This window comes from Petaurus breviceps, unplaced genomic scaffold, assembly GCF_028583685.1.
Source record: "Petaurus breviceps papuanus isolate PSGF00001 unplaced genomic scaffold, PetGlider_PUasm1.0 90919, whole genome shotgun sequence".
Lineage (NCBI taxonomy): Eukaryota > Metazoa > Chordata > Mammalia > Diprotodontia > Petauridae > Petaurus > Petaurus breviceps.
In genome coordinates, this window is record NW_027187378.1 from 33,458,160 (window position 1) to 33,481,438 (window position 23,279).

General features: G+C 41.2%; 1 protein-coding gene across 2 annotated transcripts in view; it reads right to left on the minus strand.

The window, feature by feature from the left end:
* The window catches only part of LPL (lipoprotein lipase), a 32,029-nt gene extending 9,123 nt beyond the window's left edge, over positions 1-22,906 (minus strand). Inside the window, exons 1-6 of one of the 2 annotated variants that reach the window (XM_069075742.1) lie at positions 22,635-22,905; positions 10,790-10,959; positions 5,993-6,172; positions 4,884-4,995; positions 3,452-3,685; positions 503-745 (exon numbers count right to left, since the gene is read on the minus strand). In XM_069075742.1, the coding sequence (XP_068931843.1) occupies positions 503-745; positions 3,452-3,685; positions 4,884-4,995; positions 5,993-6,172; positions 10,790-10,959; positions 22,635-22,728 (1,033 nt within the window). In that variant the 5' untranslated portion in view covers positions 22,729-22,905. Of the gene's footprint in view, positions 1-502; positions 746-3,451; positions 3,686-4,883; positions 4,996-5,992; positions 6,173-10,789; positions 10,960-22,634 lie in introns of both variants that reach the window. The other variant, XM_069075741.1, reaches the window with a different exon arrangement.
* Between the last annotated feature and the right edge of the window lie 373 nt (positions 22,907-23,279).

Genomic DNA, 23,279 nt, shown 5'->3' on the forward strand with positions numbered 1-23,279 from the left:
AGAGAGAGAGAGAGAGAGAGAGAGAGAGAGAGAGAGAGAGAGAAAGGGAGAGAGAGAGAGAATATATATTTAATGGTTATCAAGTATAGGAAGGAATGACAAATGAAAGCAAGCTGGCTTTGTGTATCCATTGAGGAAGGATCAATGCTAAAATTTCAACAAGAATTCATATTATACCTTAGTGGAAGGATGACACAGGGCATATGTCCTATTGATGGGCTTTGATATATATATATAAAGGACAATTCAGTAAGAGGGCAAGAGATGATGACACCTAGATTTCTTTCTTTTCTTTTTTTTTTTTTTTTGCTTTTTGAAGGGGGAAAGGCAGGACAATTGGGGTTAAGTGACTTGCCCAAGGTCACACAGCTAGTTTTTTGTGTTAGGTGTCTGAGGCTGTATTTGAACTCAGGTCCTCCTGACTCCAGGGCCAGTGCTCTATTCACTGTGCCACCTAGCTGCCCCAAGAATGCTATTGTTTCTTAGAAAGGGCTTAACCTACCTTTGTAGGGCATCTGAGAACGGGTCTTCAGGTACATCTTGCTGCTTCTCTTGGCTCTTACTTTATTGATCTCATAGCCCATGTTGTTGCAACGGTTCTTTCTACAGCTCAGGCAGAGCCCCTTATCAAAAGCTTCCTTTGAGCTGCAGCGGTAGGCTTTACTCGGGTTTTCTTCATTCAGTAGTGAGTCAATGAAGAGATGAATGGATCGTTCATGAGAGCATTTCACCAGCTGATCCATATCTTTAAAAGAAAAGAAAATCATGAAGAAAAAATACTCTTTGAAAAGAAAATCTCACTTTCTAGAAAGTCTATGCATCACACGATCCATTTGCATGTCTAGATTTGTTTATGTGTGGTGCTGGATAAGATAACCTCAGGGCCTCTCCCATAATTACATGACTACATCTATTAACTTTCAGTGCCCAACCGAGATTTCAATTTAGGAAGGAAGAGTAACATTCATATAGGAATGGAAGTAAGTTTTACAGAATTTACCATTCTTTTATAGGGAGAACCCCACCATTTTTTTTCTTCAGTACATTTCTAACAGTAGAGGCCACATGTGAGGTGGATAGAGTACTGGACTTGCCATCAGGAAGACCTAGATTTAAATCTTGGCTCTGAAGCTTTGAAGCTGTTTGACCCTGAATAAGGTCATCCTCTAGTTGGGTAAGGACTGAGGTACAGCAGCAGAAAGAAGTCTGGACTTGGATTCAGTAAATGTGGGTTTGAATCCTGGCTTTACTATTTATTACCTGTGTGACCTTGGGCAAGTTGCTCAACCTCCCTGGGTCTCACTTGGTCTGATAATCCTCTATACCACAATCAACTCAGAATCTGAATTTTAGAGGGTAATGGGACCTCAGGATCAATCTGGCACAACCTGTGCAAGTGAGCAATGACCAATAGACCTAATCTACTCAATAACAGCTGGTCTGTAATATGTGCTGGTAGAGTGTCCCCACACTGAGAGATTATACCATTAATACCATAGATCCTTCATATCTGTTAGCAGAAGGCTGAACAAAGCCTGATGCAGAGATGTCAAACTGCCTCCTTCTTCTGCTAAACCTTCTGAGTGTGGCAAAACCAGACTGATGGGTAATTGGAAGATGTTGAACAAAATAAATAAAAAATACAACATAGATAATGTTAAACTGTGCAGCCAGCTAGGATGTTTTACTATTTGAGTTTGGCACCATTGCTCTAAAGCATTCCAGAGGCAACAACAGTCTTTCCCTGTAGCAACAACCCTCAAGGAGGTGATTGCAAGTATTATTAATTTCACTTTACAAGGGAGTAAACTGAGATTCAGGTCAGTTAAGTGACTTGTCTGAGGGCAATGTGATAGTAATGGCAATTAAAGATTCCCCTGCATTGGCTTGGTTTTCAAATTGATTGTATTAAAACCCAGAGTTTGTTAATCCCACCTGTGGGATGGGCTTGTTGATGTGAAAAGAAAGTCCTGAAGTGGGAGGAGATGGTGATGTAGATTTGGAGAGACAAGAGAGAGGCGGAAGTTCTTTTTGGCAGCAGCACCTCGTGGAGAGGGAGAGACTAAGAGATTGCTGGTGGCCGCTTTGAATTGCCCTGGACTTTTGAGACCTGCCCCCTGAGCTGCCAAGGACTGAGGAGACATGGCTGTTTTGCTGGTACTTTGTCTGTCTGTTTTGATGTTATTTTGCCAGATTTGTCCACTGGTGAAAGACTGTCCTGTTGAAGAAGTCCTGGAACCTGGCATTTGGTTAAGAAGGCCTGAGACTGTCCTGCAGACAGAGAGTGAATACTGTCCACTGGTGAGGGACAGTACTGAGAGTGAATACTGTCCACTGGTGAGGGACAGTACTGTTGTTGCAGGGGTCTGGAGACTGTCCGGCAGACAGAATGAATACTGTCCACTGGTGAAGGAGTCTGGGAGCCTTTCTGTTGGTTCAGAAGCTCTGAAGAAGGATTTTCTTGTTGTATGTTTACAGAAATCCTGGGAGAGGGCTTTGCTAATGTGTTCAGGGGTTCTAGGACTGTTCTACAGACAGAGGATAAATTCATGAAGGGACTGGCAATGTATCTTATGGCCTTGCTAAGCCTTGTCTCTCCAGGAACTAAGATTGCTGAGAACTTGCCTCGTGTCAAGATGAAGAAAAGACCTCCATTTGGGTATTAAGTGCTGTGTTTAAACTTGATGTAACTCTGGGGTAGATTCAATTGTGATCCAGGGGTGGGGAACTTTTGACCTTTTTGTGTTCTATGGTTGAGCAAATGAATGTATTTTACTTATGTTTGGAAACTAATCTCCATTTGAGAAGAGGGGCTTTGTGGTGGACTTAATTAAGGTATAGCCTAGGGGTGGAGAAGTATTTGGAACAGAGACTTTGTAATTGATTGAATGATTGGAAAGTCCTGGGGTGGGGTAGGCCTTGGAGATGATTTAATCACACTTAGTAAATGCTGTATTTTGAATGATGTCATGTTTTGATCTTCTCTGTTCTTGCTTTGTCACTGAATAAAATAGAGAGCACCTATGCTGGTATTTTGAACCTGGGAAGTTGCCTTTGCTTGGTATTACATTACAGGCATATAATCAGTAATCGTTGCAGGTTGAGAAAGGACATTGTTATGAACTCTGCCAATGAATGGCAGACACCAACCAATTACTACTAAGATGGGGTGGAACACCTGAATTCTATTTCCTGCTTTGCCCCTGTGATCCCTATTAGCTTAACATTCAATGATTCTACACTGCAGAATCCAGTGAAGACCTTCATTTGACCACATTAAGTATAGGGGTTGGTAGATGATATAAGGATTCTTCAAGAAGTTCTCATCCCACCTGGGCTGGCCCTGGAAAACAAGGGAATTCACTTTCTAGGGGATATGGAGGATTCCCTTGTCACAAGGTAAAAAATAAATATAAAAAATAGGCTTAACCTACTTCTGGTTGACATTTACCTCCCAGGCCTTTTGTTGCAATTTGGTTAATAGCATCAAAAAGATTACACCCTGGCTGAAAGAAGCCTCCATTAGGATAAATGTCAACATGCCCCACTGGCTTCTGGATTCCGATGCTTCGGCCAGGAGATCCTCGAGTGAAAGTGTGCAATACATCTACGAAATCAGCATCATCTGGAGAAAGGCGACTGGTAGCTTCAGCATATTCAAAATTGGGTCCAGCTGGATCTAAGCCTAAATGAGATAAAAGCAAGAGTCACCAACTACTCAAATCTTATTGTTTTTTTTTTCCCCAAAGATTGCTTTATTTTGCAATTAAAGGCTATGGTGAATCTGAGAATTCAAATTTAAATGGTGGCAGTGTTAGGAGCATTCCACAGAATAGTCATCGGACCTAGGCTGGAACCCTGGCTGTCACTGGGACCTCAGGTAAATCAACAAACCTCACTGGGCCTCGATTTTCTCATTTAGAGGCAGCTGGTTGCATAGCAGAAAGAGCACTGGGCCTAGAATTGCAAGACCTAAGTTTAGATCTGGCCTCAGATATCTACTAGCTGTGTAACTCTGGGCAAATCACTTAACTCCTGTTTGCCTCAGTTTTCTCAACTGTAAAATGGGGGTATTAGCTGCACCTTCCTCATAAGGTTGTTGTGAGGATCAAATGAGACAATGTTTGTGTAAACTGCTTAATACAATGCCTAGCAGCAGATGCTAAATAAATGCTTATTCCCTTTTTGCCTTCCCTCTGCCATTAGCCATGCCCCAGATCAGACAGTGTATCTTCCATCTCTGTGCTCCCTCACCCCCCCTGCCTGGGAACACATTCCCCTCCTCACCTCTGCCTCCCAGAAATGATAGCTTCCTTCAAGCCTCGCCTTAGGTCTACCTTCTGTTCAGGTATTTTCTTAATCCCTGCAGTTGCTAATACTTCCCTTTCTGTGCACATGTTTCATTCAAGTGAACTGTCCATTTTAAGTGCTCAATAAATGTTTGCAGAATTGAATAATACAGACTCAACTTCTATTTCAAAACACAATATATCTATCATTTGTCCCTGTAGCAGGATGACCAAGCCCTACCCATAATTTAAAACCCAATTCACATGTGTGCCTCTTCCAATTTTCTCTTCTCTCCCATTTAAAAAACAAAACAAAGCAAGTTCCTTTGTTTTCATTCCTCCTTTGATGCTTTGGTTAGTTTTTGTTCTCTGGCTCCAGATCACGGTCCCTCACAACAGAATATAAGCAAGGCAAGGCAACCCATGTCCCACAGCATTGCTATAATAGAGAGTTTCTGCCCAACCCTTAAGATTCCCTCCCCATCTCAACTGCCAAAATACACATGATCATGGCCTCCACATTACTCTGACTCTCCTAGAGAATGACTCCCATCCCTGCATTTGGGGCTCAATCAGAGAGGGGTGTCTCCTTACCAGTAATTCTGTTAACTTTCTTATTTGTCAGACTTCCTGCAATGCCAGCAGCATGGGCACCAAGACTGTATCCCAAGAGATGAACGTTGTCCAGTGGGTAGTTGAACCGCTCCTTTAGAAAAAGAAGGGAAAAACGTGAATTCCCAGAGCTCTTGGTAAAATCACAAAGCCAAAAGAAACATAGTGTGAACAGCCATGGCAGTGAGGGGAAAAAAATGACAATTACTTCCAAATGAATTCTATTCTTTTTAATTTTCTATGTCACAGCTGAAATAGATAAAAACTGCTCTAGTTAGGCAGAGCTTAATTCCTTCCCCCTGAGTTGTCCAAATTTGAGGAAGCATTGGCTGGTATCTGCTTTGAACTTTCCTTTTCTTTCTTTAACTGGCTTCCTCCTAAAGCCCTTTCCCTCTTTACTCTTCTTGTTTAGACCAATTATTTGTCATTTCCAACAATGATCCAACCTTTCATTTTTACAGGAGAAGAAATTGAGGCCTAGGGAGGAAAATGTCTAACCCAAGAGCACATAGCTAGTTAGTTGCAGGGCTAGAACCCAAGCACCCAAGTCTCTTGACTCATGCTCCTCCATGCTGCATGGCCTCTCCTGACTCCAATTGTCCACCCTGATTGGTCCTTTCCAGAGTGTTGGCATGGTGTTGACCCCAAGGTGCTTAGGACAGAAAGCTGACAAAGGTTAAATTTTTGAAGGAAAACAAAATGGTCCCCTTGCCCTCCCAAGGGGAATTTGAAATTTAACTATGGAATTTTAAGCATTAAGTCGATGAATAGTGTGTGGGTTGAGGTCAGTAGGGGGAGGTTCTTTCCTATGTCCCTGAAATGACTCCGTGTAGGGGTTGCTGCCTATTACACCTACTTGGTCCCCACAAATCTGCACACTGGGCAGGGAAGGGCAGGACAGAACTACATTTTTATCAGATAGTTTCACAAGGCTGAAAGATGACAGAAAACTTGAACTTATAGAGAGATTTAAATTGTTCTTGAGGGATACACATACAAAGGAAAAAGGAAGAACACTGACCCGGGATCAGCTCTGGCACCCACAGCGAAGAGAATGGGATGCCATGTTATATTCTTTTACATGTGCTTACCGCCAGCCAGTTGATAAATTTGGCGACATCTTGTCCCACCAACTTTGTGTAGCTGGCAGATATTGGATAATGCTGCTGGGCTCTCGAAAGCCAATCCACTACAATGACATTGGAGTCTGGTTCCCTCTTGAACAGAGCTCCCACAAGTTTGGGCACCCAGCTCTCATACATTCCTGTCACCTACAAAAGAAAACAAAGGTTACACATTAATATTATATTTTCTTAAAATATTAACAAAAAGAGTGACTCAAACTATCCGTGTCCTGTGGGGTCCACTGGTATCTACCCAGAGTCAAAAGATGTCAAACAAGATCCCTATCACCTTGAATAGACTCCTTGTGGAAAATTTCTGGAAAGATAAGGACAATAGTGCCACAGGACAAGTAGATCCGGGTGGGCTGCAATCTGTATCACCAGAGGGAGTACTGAAATCAAGGAATCTTATGGCTCCAAGAAACTGTAGCATGCACAGCAGCCACACCCTAGTAAAATGTCTTTGCATACCAGCTAACCCAGGTTAAGGGTAACTGACCAATAGGCCTCAAACCCATCAAAGAGTTGGGGAATGTCAACCCTAAGCGTGTGAAGACCACCCCCAGTGGAATGGGTGGATGAGAAGTTTGTTGCAAGTCATGAAGGTGGCTGAAGCAAGCGCTGTGGGCTGCTTAGAGCTTGGCCAGATGTCACAGATGCTAAGGTCACCCACTGTGTCCTGGACCACTGTCACTGGTCCTGATTTTGTCATGCCACTAGACTTTGATGACTCAGGAAAAGAGAGGGAAGCTGATGGTTTTGTGTAGCTCTGCCTCACTTAAACCCAATTCACATGCAAGTCAAGACACTACCCTCCAATTTCACTGGTCCTTGTTAAAAACAAAGGACAAACATGACAATCGAAATCAGTGAGATAATGGCTCCATCACAGTAGTAAAAGGAAAAGAGAGAGTCAGTAAAAGGAAAACACAATCACTTAATAAGCAAATGTGGTCATGTTCTTCAGTTCACTCCAACAAAGATTTATTAAGTGCCTAGTGTAAGTAAGACACGACAGGGAAGGGGGAAAGGAATAAGTATTTCTGTAGCAGCTACTAAGCACTTACAAGTTGATCTCATTTTGATCCTCACAACAATCTTGCAACATAGATACTGTTATTATTTCCATTTTACAGTTGAAGAAACCAAGGCAAACTGAAGTTAAGTGATTCCACTAGGGTCACACAGTTAGTGAACGCCTGAGGCTGGATTTGAACTTGGGTCTAACTGACTCCAGGTCCAAAACTCTATCCACTGTACTACCTAGCTGCCTTATGACGTTTATATTCTATTGAAGAGTTAAGGCATCTATCCAAAGGAGTATAGTATGAGGAATATCCAGAAGGGAGGAAACACAAGGAACTTAGCAAAGCAAGGCATTTTCATGGAGCAGATGGCACCTGCATTATAACTTGAAGGAAGAAAAGCATTCTGAAAGGTGGGGACAAGGAGACAGGATATTCTAGATTTGTGCAAATGCAGAGAGCCAGGGGATGGTGTTTTCCGTCTAGCTGGAGAATGAAATAAGGCTAGAAATGTGTGTGGGAGCCTATTGGCTCCCCTAGCAGGGGACCTGAAGTTCCTGACTAAGGCAGACAGACAATGGCATAGGGCCAAGCATATAGTGCTGTCCTACTTTGTTTAGCAAGTCTTTTTTCCCAGGTAAATCTTTACCCAGCCTTAATTAGAATGACCATCCTGAGTTCAAGTTAATGAGATCTGATAGCATTCTATTGTCCTCAAAACTGCTTGAATTCACTTTGTAAAATCAGTAACCTTGCCTATTGGAAATACTTCATTAGATTGTTTTATTCATTTCTACAATTTTTCCTATGATTACCTAATAATTCTCTACTCTCCTTCCCCATTCTGCCCCACACACAACCTGGACTAGGTTAATCTATCATGTACCAAGTTCAGTTCAATTCAATGTTACGGAGCACCTATTAAGTATGAGGTGGAAATCACCCTTAAAGGCCATTTTAAAAGTTACTCCCTAAATATAAGCAGGAGATGTTTGTCAGTAAATAAGGTCAAATAATTTCTAACTCCCAAACAAAGGGAATCCATTGGTATCAGTTCGTAACTCGTGTGAATGACTTGTATTATGCTAAATTGGCTTTCATTTTTTCCTGTGATACAATCAATTCTTTATTTTTTTTATGGTCTTTTTGGAGGGGGCAAGACAGAGCAATTTGGGTTAAGTGACTTGCCCAAGGTCACACAGCCAGTAAGTGTTAAATGTCTGAGGTCAGCTGGTGCTCTATTCATTGTGCCACCTAGCTGCCTGATACAATCAATTCTTAAAGAAAGCTAGGTTTTAGAACCGTCTCTGTCAGTAAATGGACCCATGTGGCCTGAAATAAGTCCCTTCTTCTCTCTGGGTCTCAATTTTCTCATCTGTAAAATGGAGATAATAAAATATGCTATACTTAACTCACAGAGCTGTTAGCACCATAATATCATAGATTTAGAGCTGGAAGAGACATTACAGGTCAACTAATACAAGTCCCCTTATTTTACAGGTGAGGAAACCAAGGTCCAAAAGAGATAAAGAATCATGAGTGGTTGTATAACCTGGCATTATTTAGGAACCAACAGAAATCTTATTGAACCCTCTCTTCACAATCTGCTGCATAATTTTCTTTGCATTCCCGCTGAGTGAGTAAGTCAGGCTTCTTAAACTTAGTTTAATAGGCCTGTCCCTGCCTTGTCCTCAGAGTGCTCCTCTCAGATAATGCAGTGATACCCTCAGCAGCAAAGCTGCCATTCAGGAGGGGATGATGTCAGACTTGTAGAATGCAAGGTTAATCACTCCCAAGGGGGATGAGACCCTCATCCTTCACAAAGAGGTCCCTGTATTTTGGGGCTTGTCAGGCAGAATTCAGGCGAGTGGCCGGGCTCCAATACAGCTGCTTCTAAAGGGCTTTCTGTGCTTGGGTGTATGTGTGCTACATACTAAGCATTCTTTCAGCTTCTGCATGACAGGGCTGACGAGATCCCTTCAATTCCTTGCTTTGCAGAGAAAGCAGCTTCCCTTTGTGCAAGTGTCAAATCTGACAGGAGAATCCTGTCTGCGCTTGACCCCAGGTGCAAGAAGTTCCCTGCAACAATCAACCTTTTCAGATCAGATAACCAGTAAATAGTAAGCAACTCACCAGAAATTCTCCATGCCTAAGGTATCTGCTATAGATACTCTTATTAATGGAACGGGCAGTGAGGCTGCATAGTGAACAGAGCCATGGGTCTGGCATCAGGGAGACTTGCCTTTAAATCCAGCCTCAGACATTACTAGTTGTGTGACCCTGGGCAAGTCATTTAACCCTATTTGCAACTCCAGTATCTTTTCCAAAGAAAAGGGGTCACAAAGAGTTAGATTTGACTGAAAATGATTGAACAACAACAAAATCAATCCAATCTCAAGGTCATATAATCATATAAACAGAGGCTCATTGTTGCTGTTGTTCAGTCATGTATGCTCCCATTTGATGTTTTCTTGGCAAAGATACTGGAGTGGTTTGCCATTTCCTTCTCCAGTTCATTTTACAGATGAGAAAACTGAGGTTAAGTGACTTGCCCAGGGTCACATAGTTAATAAGTGTCTAAGGCTGGATTTGAACTCAGGAAGATAAATCTTCATGACTCCAGTCCTGGTACTATCCACTGTGCCACCTAACATGTAGTAAACATTTAATAAATGTTTATTGCTTGACTGACTGAACCTCTGTTTGCCTTAATCCACCGAGGAAGGAAATCGCAAACCATTTGGTAAACAAGCCCCCATGGGCAGTATGGTCCATAGGGTCACAAAGAATCTAACATGACTGAACAACAGACAATCCCCATATTATTTTTTGCAACCCTTTTGTTTTACAGAGGAGGAAGCCAAGGGACAACAGGTTATATGGCTCCTGGCTCCCAGGACAGTTCTCACTTGTTGGGATAAATGCTAAAAGCAGTTTCTGTCAGTTCAGTGGGAAGAATTCCTAAACATCAGAGATTCATCTTCTACCTAAAACTATTTCATGGTACATGCTCATATTTAACAAGCTAATACTTTATTTAAAAAATGTAGTTTATCTTGTTAACAAGATGTTTTATGGCAGGATGATAAAGTTACCCTATTTGTGGACTGTGTTGACCATTCTCTCTTGCTCACACAAAAATTATTATAACATTCAATCTTTGTTTATAGGAAAGGTTCTGAAGTTGAAAGAAAAGGTGACTAGACCCACATTTGTTCATTCTCCTGGCTCTATTTTCCTCATAACCTTTTAGTATCAATTTCAAGGACCATAACCCTTGAAATTATGGAGGGATTGCCTCATAACTTAAAAAAAAATCATTACATAAAAATCTTTTAAAAATGGGCAATGAGGGGCGGCCAGGTGGCTCAGCAAGTAAGAGCACCGGCCCCAGTGTCAGGACGACCTGGAGATCGAGTCCCGGGCTCGGACACTCAGCACCACACCCAGAAATACCTGGCCGTGTCACCTTGAGCAAGTTACTTAACCCCAATTGCTTTAAAAAAAAAAAGGGCAATGAAATGACCAGATTTCTTGAATTAGCAAAAAACCAAACAAGTAAAAATTATGTCTAGCAAATTAAATTTCTTATTCCCTTTTTGGGAGCAAACTTGTGAGCATATGGAGAATGCAATTAGCACACACTTGTTCACAAAATGGCATGCTTTTTGCTTATTTACTTTTGACCCTGGGCTTGTAGCAGCTCAGGAGAGTCCCTTCCCTGGGCATGCCCTCTTACCGTCCATCCATGAATCACCACAAAGGTTTTGCTGCTATGATTGAAATTACAGTCAGCCACAGAATTGATGTCACCAGGAACAAGGTGGCACCTATCCTCAGTAATTTCGTCTGGGGTCCTCAGTGCAAACTTGCTTTCAATGTCTCCAAAATTCTCATTTCCTCTTCTTCCTGTCAGTGGGAAAGAAAAAGGGTTAGCATTGTGTTTGAAAGGACCATGACATGAGCCTAAGGACAAAGAAATGATTATTAATGGTGTCACTCCTCTGCTCAAAATAGCTATGATGGCTTTCTACTGTCTACTCAGAAGAAGCTGGTAGAGTAAATGGATAGAGTGGTAAGCCTAGAGTCAGGAAAGCCAGAGTTTAAATACAGACTTGGACAACTTACTAATTGTATGATCCCGGGTAAGTCACTTAACTTTTGTCTGCTTCAGGTTTATTGTGAGGAGTAAATGAGATAATGTTTGTAAAGTGCTTAGCATAATACCTGGAAAGAGTAGGTGGTATATAATGCTTATTCCCTTCCCTACAAGATAAAAAAAGTAAACTCCTTGGAATGATATTCAAGACCCTCCAAAGTCTAGCCACAGATGAGCTTTACTAGAACAACTTTGCTGGGGCATTCCACCCTGTTTCTGAGGCTCTAAGATCTACAAGTAAATATCAACTCTAAAGTTCAACAGGTAGACTACAGGTTCAAAGCCCAGCTCTGCTGCTTCTAATATGTGTGAACTAAGCCATGCCCTGTCTCCTGTCTTCATTTCCTGGACTAAAAAATCTTTAAAGTTGGGGTGGCTAGGTGGAGCAGTGAATAGAGCACCAGCCCTGGAGTCAGGAGGACCTGAGTTCAAATCTGTCCTCAGACACTTAACACTTACCAGCCATGTGACCTTGGGCAAGTCACTTAACCCCAACTACCCTCCAAAAAGCCCCCCCCCCAAAAAAAAAATTTAAAAAATCTTTAAAGTCTGATCAGATACTAAGTGTTTTAACTGTTACCCAAACTCTGACAGCTATCATGAAGCAGAACTAGGAGATTAGGATCCCCTAATTCTTTGACTCAAAAGCCAGTACCATTTCCATCACCATTATCATCATAATCATTTATACAGTGCTTGAAAGTTTGCAAAGCACTTTACAAATATCATATCATTTGATCCTTACAATAATCCTGGGAGGTAGGTGCTACTAATATCCCCATTTTACAGTTGAGGAAATTAAGGCAGATAGCAATTAAATGACTTGCCCAACATCACACATATAATAAGTGTCTGAGGCTGGATTTGGACTCGGGTCTTCCTGATTTGAGGTCCAGTGCTCTGTCCTCTCAGAGTATCAGAACAAGTCAGAATGGAAGAAGGTAAAAATCCATTCAAAGAAAGTTTTCTTTGTAGAATCCACCAATGTGAAAACAATGCTTTGAGAACAAATAAAAGAGGGAAACAATTATTTTATTATTTCAATTCAATTAAAAACATTTATGAAGCACCAAGGCAGTCATGAAAAAAAAAAGCAATACCTTTTTAAGGGCCAGAGAAATAATTTTATAGGGTTGTACAGGATCCCTTTCTCAAAAACTAATAGAGGTATACCTTTCCCCCGAATATCCTTTCCATTTCTACCTATACAGCCTTCCACAGGAGGTCAAAATTAAGGCAAAAGAAGTTATTTATCAGTTCTTAGTAGTTAATACAAAACAGAGGCATCTGGGAATGAGAGACTGTTGGATGGATCTTCTGACAGGGGTAGGCTGTTGAATTGAATGTCAAGAAAGCTTCCCTTGGTATCATATAGGAGAGACAACATGGCTTAGTGGACAGGCAGTGAAACTTGGAGCCAGATGACTCCGATATTTATTGTCTAGGTGGCCTTGGACAAGTAACTTAATCTATTGGCAGTTCTTCAATTAATCAAAAAACATTTATTAAGGACCTGCTTTGTGCCAGGCACTGTACTAAGAGTCTAAGTGGCAGAGAAGGTGCCAGTCAAAATCAGTAAAGTTCCCTATACTAATGAAATAGCAGGTCCAATTTCTCTCCCTAATATAGACATTGGCATAAATATACCAAAGTAAAGATTCTGAAAAGGAGCAGTCAAACCTTTGACCTGAAGTTCATAACCCAAGGTCAGGCAGACAAAACCAATCATATCTATCGGGGAAATCACAGACTTCTTTGTCACTTGTTGGCAAATTATTCCTTTCCATTTGTTGCTAAGCTGGTGTCCAAGAAGCTAACAATAACTATATGATCTAAATCCATTACCATTCCTAAGCTTTAGTGGGAATAGTGGCTTTGGAAGAATTTGAGTATGGACTGTCAATTCCCATTTATTTTTCTAACAGGAATAATAGAATACTTGTTAATTTAAGACATAATTCGACTTGGAAAGAGAGACCTGACTGAGATCAATAATCACACTATAATAGAAACCCAAAGCCTACCAAGGGATCTCAACAAATTTATCTTAATGTTATCTTAGGAACGTCCGGTGTTTTCAGTTGTAATAATTTATTACCCAAGTCTAATATTCTAATAAGTGATGCATGATCAGTACCAAGTTTCCACTTGAAAACCAAAGGCAGCATTTAGCATTCAGGGTCAAACACTATTCTTGGCAAAGAGATACCCACATGGCAAGATCTGGACTTTAAAGAGGAGTCTGTTCTAAACCATGGTGAAAAGCCAATCTTTGACACAATCTTCATTCCAATAAAGGTCCCAACAACATACTTGAAATAGCTGCATTCAAATTCAATAAACATTTATTAACCTCCTCCTGCCTACCCTTCAGTGTTATTTGTAAGAAAACTTCTTTTCCAAGCCTCATGTAAATAAGAATCTCCCACAAGCAGTGGAACCAGGCCTGGCTTTGAGTCAGGAAGACTTGATTCAAGGTAGGCTTCTGAAATCTACCAGGCGTGTCTAAGGGCAAATCATTCAACCTCTTGGAGCTCCCAGATAACTCTCTAAGGCTGTTAGTTACAGGATGTGGTAGTTGTGCTTGAGTGAGGGGGAGAGTTCCCACCCAACCAGAGAATTTCTTTAATTGAATTCAGCCATTAGGAAAATAATAAGCACTGCCAGGATATATTTTGGTGTGGAGAGAATTCAGTAATCTCCCTAAATAACTTATCAACATCCAAATGAAGGGCATATTCCCATAACACAGTGCCCTCTACTACTGTGTGTGTAGTAGTAAGTACTGCTCTCTGAGTACAGGGGTCGTGTATTATTTCATCTTTGTACCTTCCCAAGCTATGAACACTGTGCTCTGCAAACAAAAATAGTCCATAGTTTTCTATGTGTTAGGAGAACATTCCCTGCATTCTGGATCTAATGATTTAGGCTTGAGTCCCTTTTCCCCAAATAAAAATAGATCCTAGCCATGCTCATTTGCTTTCCTGAATTCAGTTGGTTGGTTGGTTGTTCTTGAAGAGAACCAATGACATCACCAGGGTGATCCTGACTTTATAGTGAATTGGATTTAAGTGTACAACAAACCTATTAGGTGCAAAGCTCTATGTTAAGTTACTGGGATATGATGCTTATACTGGTAAGAAGCCTAGAGACTTTTGTTTGGCCAGGTTTAAATCTATAATAAACATTTCATACTCTGGTAATCTGTGGTTAGAAGTCCCTTTGAGAAGCCTGAAATCCAATTGCAATATACAACTGCCTCACCTTTGCTTTGGCACAAAGGAGAGGATGAATTTCCTCTGGTGATAGAACAAAAGCCAAAGTTTTTTTTTGGCTTATTTAAGGCTACATTTAGGCTCTATTTAACCCATCATTTTATGGAAGAAATCTGGGACTTGATGTTGTGCAATGATTAGAATAAGGATACAAACTTAAGCAACGTACACTAAATCATTCTACTTCTCTGTGCCTCAATTTCCTCCTCTGTCTAAAAAAGAGTAAGTTGGACCGCCTGATATTTAATATCTTTTCCACCTCTAAAATCTATGCTATGATAGTCATACCCACAACAGGATGATTAAAGAAATACTTGCTACAGTATGAGCTCTCCAAAAGTTGAATAAGCACCTCAGAAGAGAATATACGTCTCATCTCCCTTCACTGGAAGTCTTCAAGCAAGAGCTAGATGGCCACTTATTGGGTATGTGCTTGGAAAGGGATATTTGTTCAGGTAGGGGTTGCACTAGATTAACTTGGAAGTCCCTTTCAACTCTGAGATGTTTATTCTGTGACTATAACTGGTTCTTGCTTTTGCCCCTAAATTGTTATTCAACTTGTACAGGTCTTGTGTGAGAATGTATAAATGGATAAACTATTTGGAAGTTCAGTATCTTATGATCCAAAGAAAAAACCTTCTGTCTTAAAATATTTTAAAATTCTTACATAGAAATGTAGCCTTAAAATTTTCTTTTAAAATTACAAAACTTATAAGGCCTTTCCACAATTCAATGCACGACCCATAGCCATCAAACGATGTATGGGGAAAAAAATGCTCATTTTTTTTAATGTGTTTACTGAATTTGAAGTTTTGGTAGGAATTAGTCAATTAATAAGTATTTTTAAAGCAACTGCTATGTATTTGACATCGTACAGGTACTAGAGGCACAAATATAAAATCTAACCAGTCTCTGGCTTCAAAGGGTTTACATTCTACTGGGGAGATTTACAACATGTGCATGAATAATCAGAAAATATAAGAAATAAGGTATTTCAGAGAACACAATTATCTTCTAGATGATCATTACTATAATCCCTTAAAGACATCTTAGTTGCTTAAAAGAGTGAAATATGCTTCCCTAAATCTTTCACAATCCTAGCTTAGGCCATGTCTACATAAGAGGAAGGAAGGAAAGAAAGAAGGAAGGAAGGAAGAAAGGGAGGGAGGGAAGAAGGGTTAATAAATAAAATTTTTAATCATAGGATTATAGATGTAGAGCTGAAAGGGATCTTAGAAGTTATTGATTCCATCCAATTATTTTACAAATGAGGAAACTGAGCCTTAGAGATATTAAGTTACTTGCCCACATTCATATTGAGTGATAGAAATAGAACTTGAACCTAGGTCCTTTTACTCCAAATCCAGGGAATTTTCTCCTGTACTACAGTTTCTAATAAGTTATACAGTAGCTGAATTAGTTCTACCACCAACCAATTGTGTGACCTTGGACCAGTCACTTTGCTTGTCTGGTCCTCAGTCTCCCTGCCTATAAAATGGGGAAGTTGGACTAGTTAATGTTTAAGTTTCCTTCCAGTTGAGTCTCAGACCAAGAATGATACCTTTCTACAGAAAATGATGAGAGCTTACTAGGTGCCTTTAGTAAGGAGGATCAATAGAGCAGAACATTAGGGCCAAGAAGTTTGCTGATAATCTGATCCCAAATTTGTTTGGACTAACTAGCATTCGACCTCTAACAAAGAAAACTGAGGAATCCATCTACAGGAGCAGATCATTAGAGAAAGAGGTCCTTGGGCATAGGAAATCTGACTTTTGAGCAGATCATTAGAGAGAGAGAGGTCCTTGGGCATAGGAAATCTGACTTTTTAGGGCCTGACATTAGGATTGCTCCAGACCTACAATATCCCCTATTTCCTAAATAAGTAGCTAAAGGGTTGGGAATGTTAATGAGGATAACATGCTTATCTCTAGGCAGAAAATATTTCAGACATAAGAAATGGGGTTGATGTATAAATCTAAATAACTAAGAAAATTTAAAAAGGAAAAACCCACTTTATAGAGTCTTAATATAAGAACTGGAAGGAACATAGTTATTTGGTCCAATCCCCTAATATTACAGGTAATGAATCTGAGGGTCACAGATGTGAAGTGTCAGGTGCTGTTAGAACCACTCTCCCTCTCCACCCCCCAACTCAAAGTTCAGCATTCTTTCTACTAGGACAGGAGTTCTTAACCCTGAGGTCCATAAACTTGTCTTTAAAAATATTTTTGATAGCTGTATTTTTCAATAAAATTTGTTTCCTTTGTAATTCTGTGTGCTTTATTTTAGGCATTGTTCTGAGAAGGGTTCTTTACTGGACTGCCACACAAAAAAGTTAAAATCCCTGGGGGGGTGGGAATAGGAAACCAGTCACTGTTAAGCATCCGAGTCCCAGATGACTTAGACTGGCTAAAGGTTCTTTTCAGTGAGCAAGAGAAATGCAGATCATTGAAATTGCCACTCATCTGTAGCCTTTTAGATACAAAGGTCATTTAAAACACAGTTTCTTCTTGGGTTGCTATGACCTCTCTGGCGAGGACAAAGTATTTAAACAATAACCATTTTTTAATTTGCTGTGGCTGAAATTCATAATCATTTACCCAGACTATGTCTGCCAGCTGCCAAAGTAATAGAGCAGATAACCCCAAATAAGGGGGTAACTGGGGGAAGGCATAGAAATCAGTCCAAAGAGGTATTTGATGGAATTGGCCTCATGAATTCAACACTGTCTCAAGGCATCAAGAGTACAAATTAACTATTTGTTTTAATATTAATTATTCTTTTTGTTAATAGCAAATTGTTTATTAGAAAGTAGCAAGAAAAGTCAACTCTTCACCACATAAATGCTTAACAAGTTGAATTACCTAATGTTAAATTTCTTACTTCACTGGAGAAAATGGAAGGGGGAAAAGATTGAATTAAGATATGGATTTTTACTATATTTAGCTAATGAAAAAGAAGGTGCTCGTTCTAATGCTTCATCTGTCTCCCAGATTAAATACAGGAAACATGTTTTAAAAATCCAAGCCAATATATGCAAATTAAATAGCTCTATTAAAAATGAATTTTTATGACTGAAAAGCCTAAACTCCTATCCATTGATTATCAGATCACCCACCATCTGAAAAAAATTAAAAAAAAAAACACCAAAAAAAGCTTGGAGAGTAGAGGGAGGAACATGGGAAAAGTCCCATCAGAAAAACTGAAATGCAAATTCATTTATTCTCTTGCGTCAGCAAACCCAAAGAAAGTCTGAAGTTTTTCATACAAAATGAAAAAAAAAAGTCCAGAAAGTGGAAAATGCTCTTGCCAAAAATATACGCAGAACACAAATTAGTTTGTATCTGAAAGGTACTTCCCCCTACTTGTCTATATAAAATCAAACTTTGTGGGGGAGAGGGGAGAGAGCATATATAAACCAGGGGGAGGGGAGTATGCCTCTGGAATTACACTGCAACATGGTTAGACTAGTCTTTTTGTCTTTCTTGGAGAGACAACATGGCAAATGGAAAAGGAGCTGGATTTGGAGTTCAAAGTCATGGATTTGAAACTTGGCAAGTCATAGAACCTCTCTTGGACTCAGTTTTCTTATCTCTACCATGAAGGTGTTGGCTTCCCTTTAACTGAGATCTTACGTCAGTCCTTTATCCAATTGGAATCATTGAACTCAATCATTCAAGGTTGCTTCCAAAAACTACGTCCACTCTGCTGTAATTTGGGGCAAATGTCAGGCCAATGTTAAAACAAAGTTATCTTGAGAAAGTCTTCACAATAAGGTTCCATATTCTCTTTTTAGTGGCAAACATTTATTTCACCACCATTGCTAACCAGTGTTCACAGGATTATAGATTTATTCTGAGGCTGTAACCTCCTTTGGGTGTGGGGGCGGGAGGGAGGAAGGAGTCCTTTTTTCAATTTTGTATCCTCATTACCTACAACATGGTGGGCACATAATAGCAATAGTTGATGAGTAAAAAATGAACTTGGCTAGATTCAACAAGCCCCAGGCGACTTATGCCTACATATATGATAACTAAAATAAGTATATCCAGAAAGATTAAGCATTCAAGACTGTGTACTCCTGCTAATTATAACCCATTAGTCATTTGTGTAGTAAGAGATGGTCTATACCTTTAAAATAGCTATAGACAACAATACACAGAATCAGTTGTGCAAACTCAAATTTGTTCAGAAAAATGCTGGAAGATGGAGTCTTTACACTGATGGTGGCATCAGAAAGTTCCAGAAAAAAAATCATAGACCAGGAATCAGGAGATATATTAACTAGGGAAATGTGTGACCCTAGGCAAGTCATTTTTCTTCTTTTGACCTCAGGTCCTTCATCTGTAAAAACTGAACAGGTTGCTTTGTACAGTGGGATGGTCATTGAATGTGAAGTCAAAAGACTAGGATTTGAATCCCAGCTTGGTCACTTGTGTGAATGTGGGAAATCATGCTACAAGCCTGGTTGCAGCATGAGAAGGTTAGACTAAGTTGAACTCTGTGGTCCCTTGCAGCCTCAGTTCTGGAGAACTGAACACTTCTCTAAGGGTTCTCCCCACTCCAAAATTCTGTGAACATTCTCTAAATAAACTGCAACACAATCACTTACTTCCAAAGCTTTCCAAATATGCCTCCTACTTTGGAAACGGAGGCACAGTGCAAATGCAAGCATAAAAGGAAAATGCAAACCCACACTTAAAAGAGTTTTTGACAAAGATTTGTTGTTGTTCAGTGGGGTCTGACAGTATTATAAAAAATAATTAGCAACCATTACCTCAAATCTCAAATGGCCCTTCCCTTTTCACAGTGAGGCCCAAAGACATTTGGTTAACCTTCATTTCATTGCTTGAATTCCTTAAACATAAAGGTAAATTACAGACTGTTTCCGTAGCAACAAAATGCATGTTTAGAGTTGGAGGAAAAAAATAAACCTTCAAAAAGATTGTCAAGTTATGATAGCCTTAACAAGAGTTTTGCAGAACTGAGAATGAAGCCTTCTGTAGCCAGTCAATTTTATTTCCTGTAAGGAAAGGAATATGCAGTATTGTGACAGAGGGAAAGGAATAAATTTCCACTTCTACCCCACCCCTGGTTCTTCCTCTTCCAACCCTTCTCCTTTTCAATAAAATTATCAATCAAATTTAATTATATTTCTTCTCCCTGAGCCTCAGCTTCTTCAACTGGCAAATGCAGAGTTAAGCTTGATGGTCTCTAAAATTCTTTAGAATCTTAAGATTCTATCACCCATAAACCAATTATTCATTTGTCCAACTATACAGCAAACAAGAGGAGAAGCCTGGAGCGGTGAGTGGATAGGATAGCCTCACAGTCAGGAAGACCCAAGTTAAGACCTGTCTCTGACAAATACTACTTCTGTGGCATAATGTAAAAATTCATCAACATCATAGTGCCCCAGGCAAACCGTCTAAAATAGAAGTTCTTAATTTCGGATCTGGGAACCCACTTAAAAAATTTAATTACTATTTCGACTTAATTCTTTTGTAATCATCTATAATTCATTTTGGGTATTTACAAACATTCTAAAGAAGGAGACTGAAGGCTTCACCAGGGTCCATGATACACATAGAGAAGATTAAAAAGGATCTCTGCTGCCAGACAAGAAGTTAAAGATGAGGTGGTGGTCTACCTTGGTTGAGGGAGTTTCCATACTGGGACTTTCTTGAGCCAACCCCCCCCAAATGTAACAAGGACACAGGAAAAGTAAGTAAATGCTTGCAGGGAACTCCCCTCCTAATTGGTACAATTTAGATCCTCTAACTACAAATCCCAAAGTCATGCTAAAAGTCAGAGTGGCAAAGATGGTACAGTAGGTAGCATTCATTGGGCTTGGAATCAGGAAGACTCATCTTTCATGAGTTCAAATGCAGTCTCAGAAATTTACTAGCTGTGTGACCCTGGACAAGCCACTTAACCCTGCTTGCCTCAGTTCCTCATCTGTAAAATGAGTTGCAAATGGCAAACGAAAACCCCATAAAAAATGGGGTCATGAAGAGTCCCACGCAACTGAAACCACTAAACAACCAGTAGATCAAATCATTAAGTACTGGCTCTCAGCCCCCTTTGCAAGTTACTGTAAATTAGATCTATGCAAGGAATGTGGCAGGTGAGACTAATGTAACTACTCTGGGTATGGGGGACAGAGCCTGGGGGGAATGCTCTCACCCCTTCTGGAACTACCCCTGCTGCCTTTCTCTAGCTGGAACGAATTTGAATTCACTAAACAAACACTTTGATATCTTAAATGATCATATCACTAGAATAGACATTGAAAGTTGAAATGACCCATAAGCAACTTCGCAGCCAATCTCTCATTTTACAGAGAAGCCCCAGGAGCAGTAAAGGACTTGCCCAAAGCACTATGATCTTTTAAACCTAACGGTAAAGTTAACAGCTAAAACGACTAAGAGTTAGTAGTACATACACACTTTTCGAATGTATGTGGGGGATGGGAGGAACCTTGTCATTTTACCAAGGTTCTTATTTTATGGTTGTAGAATTCGAATTCAGCCCAGTTTGCACCCCAAACTGGGTTTTCCTGGTGTTTTTCGTGAGGCAGGACTCCAAAAAGTCACACACACGAGACTTGGGATCTTACGCATACTGTATTACTTTTTGAACAGGGCCTCCCGTAGTTTTAAACAGTACAATGGTAGTGAATGTCAACCCTTCTCCCAAAGTCTAATAGCTCCCCACTTCATTAACAAGAATGACTTCCCCCAATCTTAAAATAAGTCATCAAAAGTTCTTTCTATCCGTTACTGTCTCTCTTTCATTCACACACTCATACACACACAGGACGTCAGAACTCTTAAATTGCAGCACGTGGTCTCGCGGGGGGGGGGGGGGGCGGGGGGTCTGTATGAGAACTAAGGGATTAGGAAGCCTGATTTCCTCCCTTCCCCCCTTTTTCTCTTTTCCAGAATAACGCTTTCATTACCCAGGTTGTGTGACTCTATTGTGGGCAAAGTCTCGGACCTGGAAGAAACACACCCCGCCTCAATTCAGTTAAAAACAGACGCTCAGTGTCTAGCCCCAGGCAGTTTAAAACTTGCAATCGGGTCGCTCTCTAGGAAGAGCAAAAAAAGCGCTCAGATTTGGCTGCCACCACACCCGAGCTCTGAAACCACTCTCATGCACCGAAGAGCCAACAGAAGCCCACGTGGCACGGGGCCCATAGCCCACTGTGGTAGTCTCGTGCGCAGAGCTAGTAGGCACCTTGGCTTTGGAAGTCTGACAGCTTGGACACCTCTACATCTCTAAGTTACCGCGGCAGGGCACCCCTGTAATCGTGCTTTTCCTGGCCTGCCGTTAAGTTCTCCTAACAGCATCGTAAGATTTGGGGTCTAGGGACACCTCTAGGAAAGCTCCCCGTGCAACATCTCAATCTGCAACCCAAAGCTAGTGTAGGATTTCCTGCACATTCTTCCCTTCCCCCCAGTCCACATGGAGTTTGGAGAGCGCGCGAGTGCCAGCTTCTCCTAGAAATGCAGGCATCCTTCCCTGATTCGCCGCGCAGAAACTCCTCATTTTTTCCCCGCCCCTTGGCTCTTCTGGGAAGACAGCCCTTCCCTCTTGCCCCGAGGCCCGAACTGAGCAGCCGCCGCCGCCAGCCACAACTAGGGTCACCTTGGCGGGCGTTCCTCTCATTCTTGCGCCGGTCACCACCATCCGGGGCCCTTCCCCTCCCACGTCCCGCCCCTCACACTCCCCCAGACCATCACTGGCCCGAGCTCATCCCGAGCGGCTGCAGTGTAACACGGCCAAGGTGGCTGACCCTTAAGCACCAGTTGCTGCAGAAGCCGGTGTGCGGCCGCCGCCCGGAAACCTGGAGCGCCGCTGATAAGAGCAAACCATCTCCACCGAGTCTAGTCCCTCAACTGCCAGATAGGAAAACAAAACAAAACTGTGCACTCCCCACCCCCGGCTCCAAGCGCCCCTCTCCCCAATGGGGCTACTAGTCAGTGCCCTAGCAAGTTCTCTTCTGTCCCGTACTCCCTTCACGGTTTCCCTGATGTGCATCAGGCTCGCCCTTCCATCCTCCTGTCTCTCACTCCCGCAGCCCGGCAAAGTTGTTAGAGAAGTTGGGTCTGCCAAGGGAAGGGGCACGGACTGTAGATGAAACTTACTGTTTGAGGCTGCAGCGGCCACCCCTCCGCTGGACATGACCAGACTCTGGAACCACAAACCCAGGACGACCAGGAGCAGTGCTTTGCCTTCCATCTCTGCACGCTTCCCTCTCAGCTGGCGCTGGACTGCACAGGCTGGGCTGGGGGAGGGCTGGGGAAGCCTCAGTGCTGGGCAGAGCAAAGTTGCCCTTTAAGGTGGAGAAGGGCTCCCGAATCAGGAGTCTGACACTATTGTAATCCGGGGCTTCTTATGTGACTGGAAATATGCAAATAAACCTCATCACCTATTGGCTATAAAATCATAAGTTGGGGGGAGGGCCCTAAATTCACTTCCAAATATTTGAGCAAACTGTAATACGAATCAACCCTGCCAGCAAGAAGAGGGGGAAAGGGCAGGAAGCGAAATTTGTTTTCTGCGAGCATTTGCCCCTTGCTTTTCCTCGGGTGGCTGATTCCCGAGGGCATTACATAATTATTAGTAAAAGACGAATATATATATATATATATATGTATATAAAATGAATTGAGTTCATAAGGTTTTTTTAATTGTTGTTGTTGACGATTATATTGTTAAGCTGTGCTAAGTGGCTTTGTCCTGAGCAGAGGGAATCTTTGACCAATTCTCAACTTTTTAACATTCATTCT